The sequence below is a fragment of the Penaeus monodon genome, chromosome 22 (genome assembly GCF_015228065.2).
Source record: "Penaeus monodon isolate SGIC_2016 chromosome 22, NSTDA_Pmon_1, whole genome shotgun sequence".
In the NCBI taxonomy this organism is placed as follows: domain Eukaryota; kingdom Metazoa; phylum Arthropoda; class Malacostraca; order Decapoda; family Penaeidae; genus Penaeus; species Penaeus monodon.
This window is the reverse complement of record NC_051407.1, coordinates 26707889-26708603: the sequence shown is the minus strand read 5'-3', so window position 1 is coordinate 26708603 and position 715 is coordinate 26707889. Positions and strand designations below refer to the sequence as shown.

Here is a 715-nt window from a genome sequence, read left to right as displayed (position 1 = left end):
ACCAAAATAGCACCTGACTAACGTTTAAGCTGATATGTAAATCTTATCATATGATTTCAAAACGCTGGGTATATCTCCCTCTTCCTCCGAATTAACGTTCAAGGTGACATAAAAAAAACTCTTTAACCTTTTAGTGTTTTTTTTTCTGAAATAAAATGCGTATTTTAAGGTTTGTAGGTTGTGGTGATTCCAAAACCTCATAAAATAAGGATGGGAATCTTTATTTAAATAGATTTGTACCGAAGGATTACACACAGATGTGATTTAGCAGTATGAACATTAAGTCACACGGACGATTCGTCTTCATTAACCACAAAAATTAACAACAATAAAACCTTGTACGAAGGCATATAATCTACATAACACAATACCACTAGTAATAAAAATGATAAAACTGAATGATTTATATCAAAAGAAATACGAAGGCTGAGCGAGGCGACCAGGCAACTTCAGATCATGCACGACCTCAGGTCATGACCGAGCGCCCGCCACAGACGTTGATGCTGGAACCGGTGATGTAGGCTGCCGCAGGAGATGCCAGGAACACGACAGCCTCCGCCACGTCCTCCCCCGTGCCCTCCCTCCCTAAGGGAGTCCTCGATAACCACTCCTGAAGGTTAGTCAGGAGGAGAAAGTAAGGGAGTCCCGTGCATGACGAGAGAATGGAAGTGCATGGACAGGTATATTATTCATAGTTCTATAAACAGACCATGAC

General features: G+C 41.3%; 1 protein-coding gene across 1 annotated transcript in view; it reads right to left on the bottom strand.

Annotated features, from left to right (window-relative positions):
• Positions 1-204: 204 nt before the first annotated feature.
• The window catches only part of LOC119587384 (pteridine reductase 1-like), a 3788-nt gene continuing 3277 nt past the window's right edge, over positions 205-715 (bottom strand). The window contains exon 4 of the mRNA XM_037936127.1: positions 205-610. Within this exon, the coding sequence (XP_037792055.1) occupies positions 467-610 (144 nt within the window). The 3' untranslated portion in view covers positions 205-466. The remainder of the gene's footprint in view (positions 611-715) is intronic.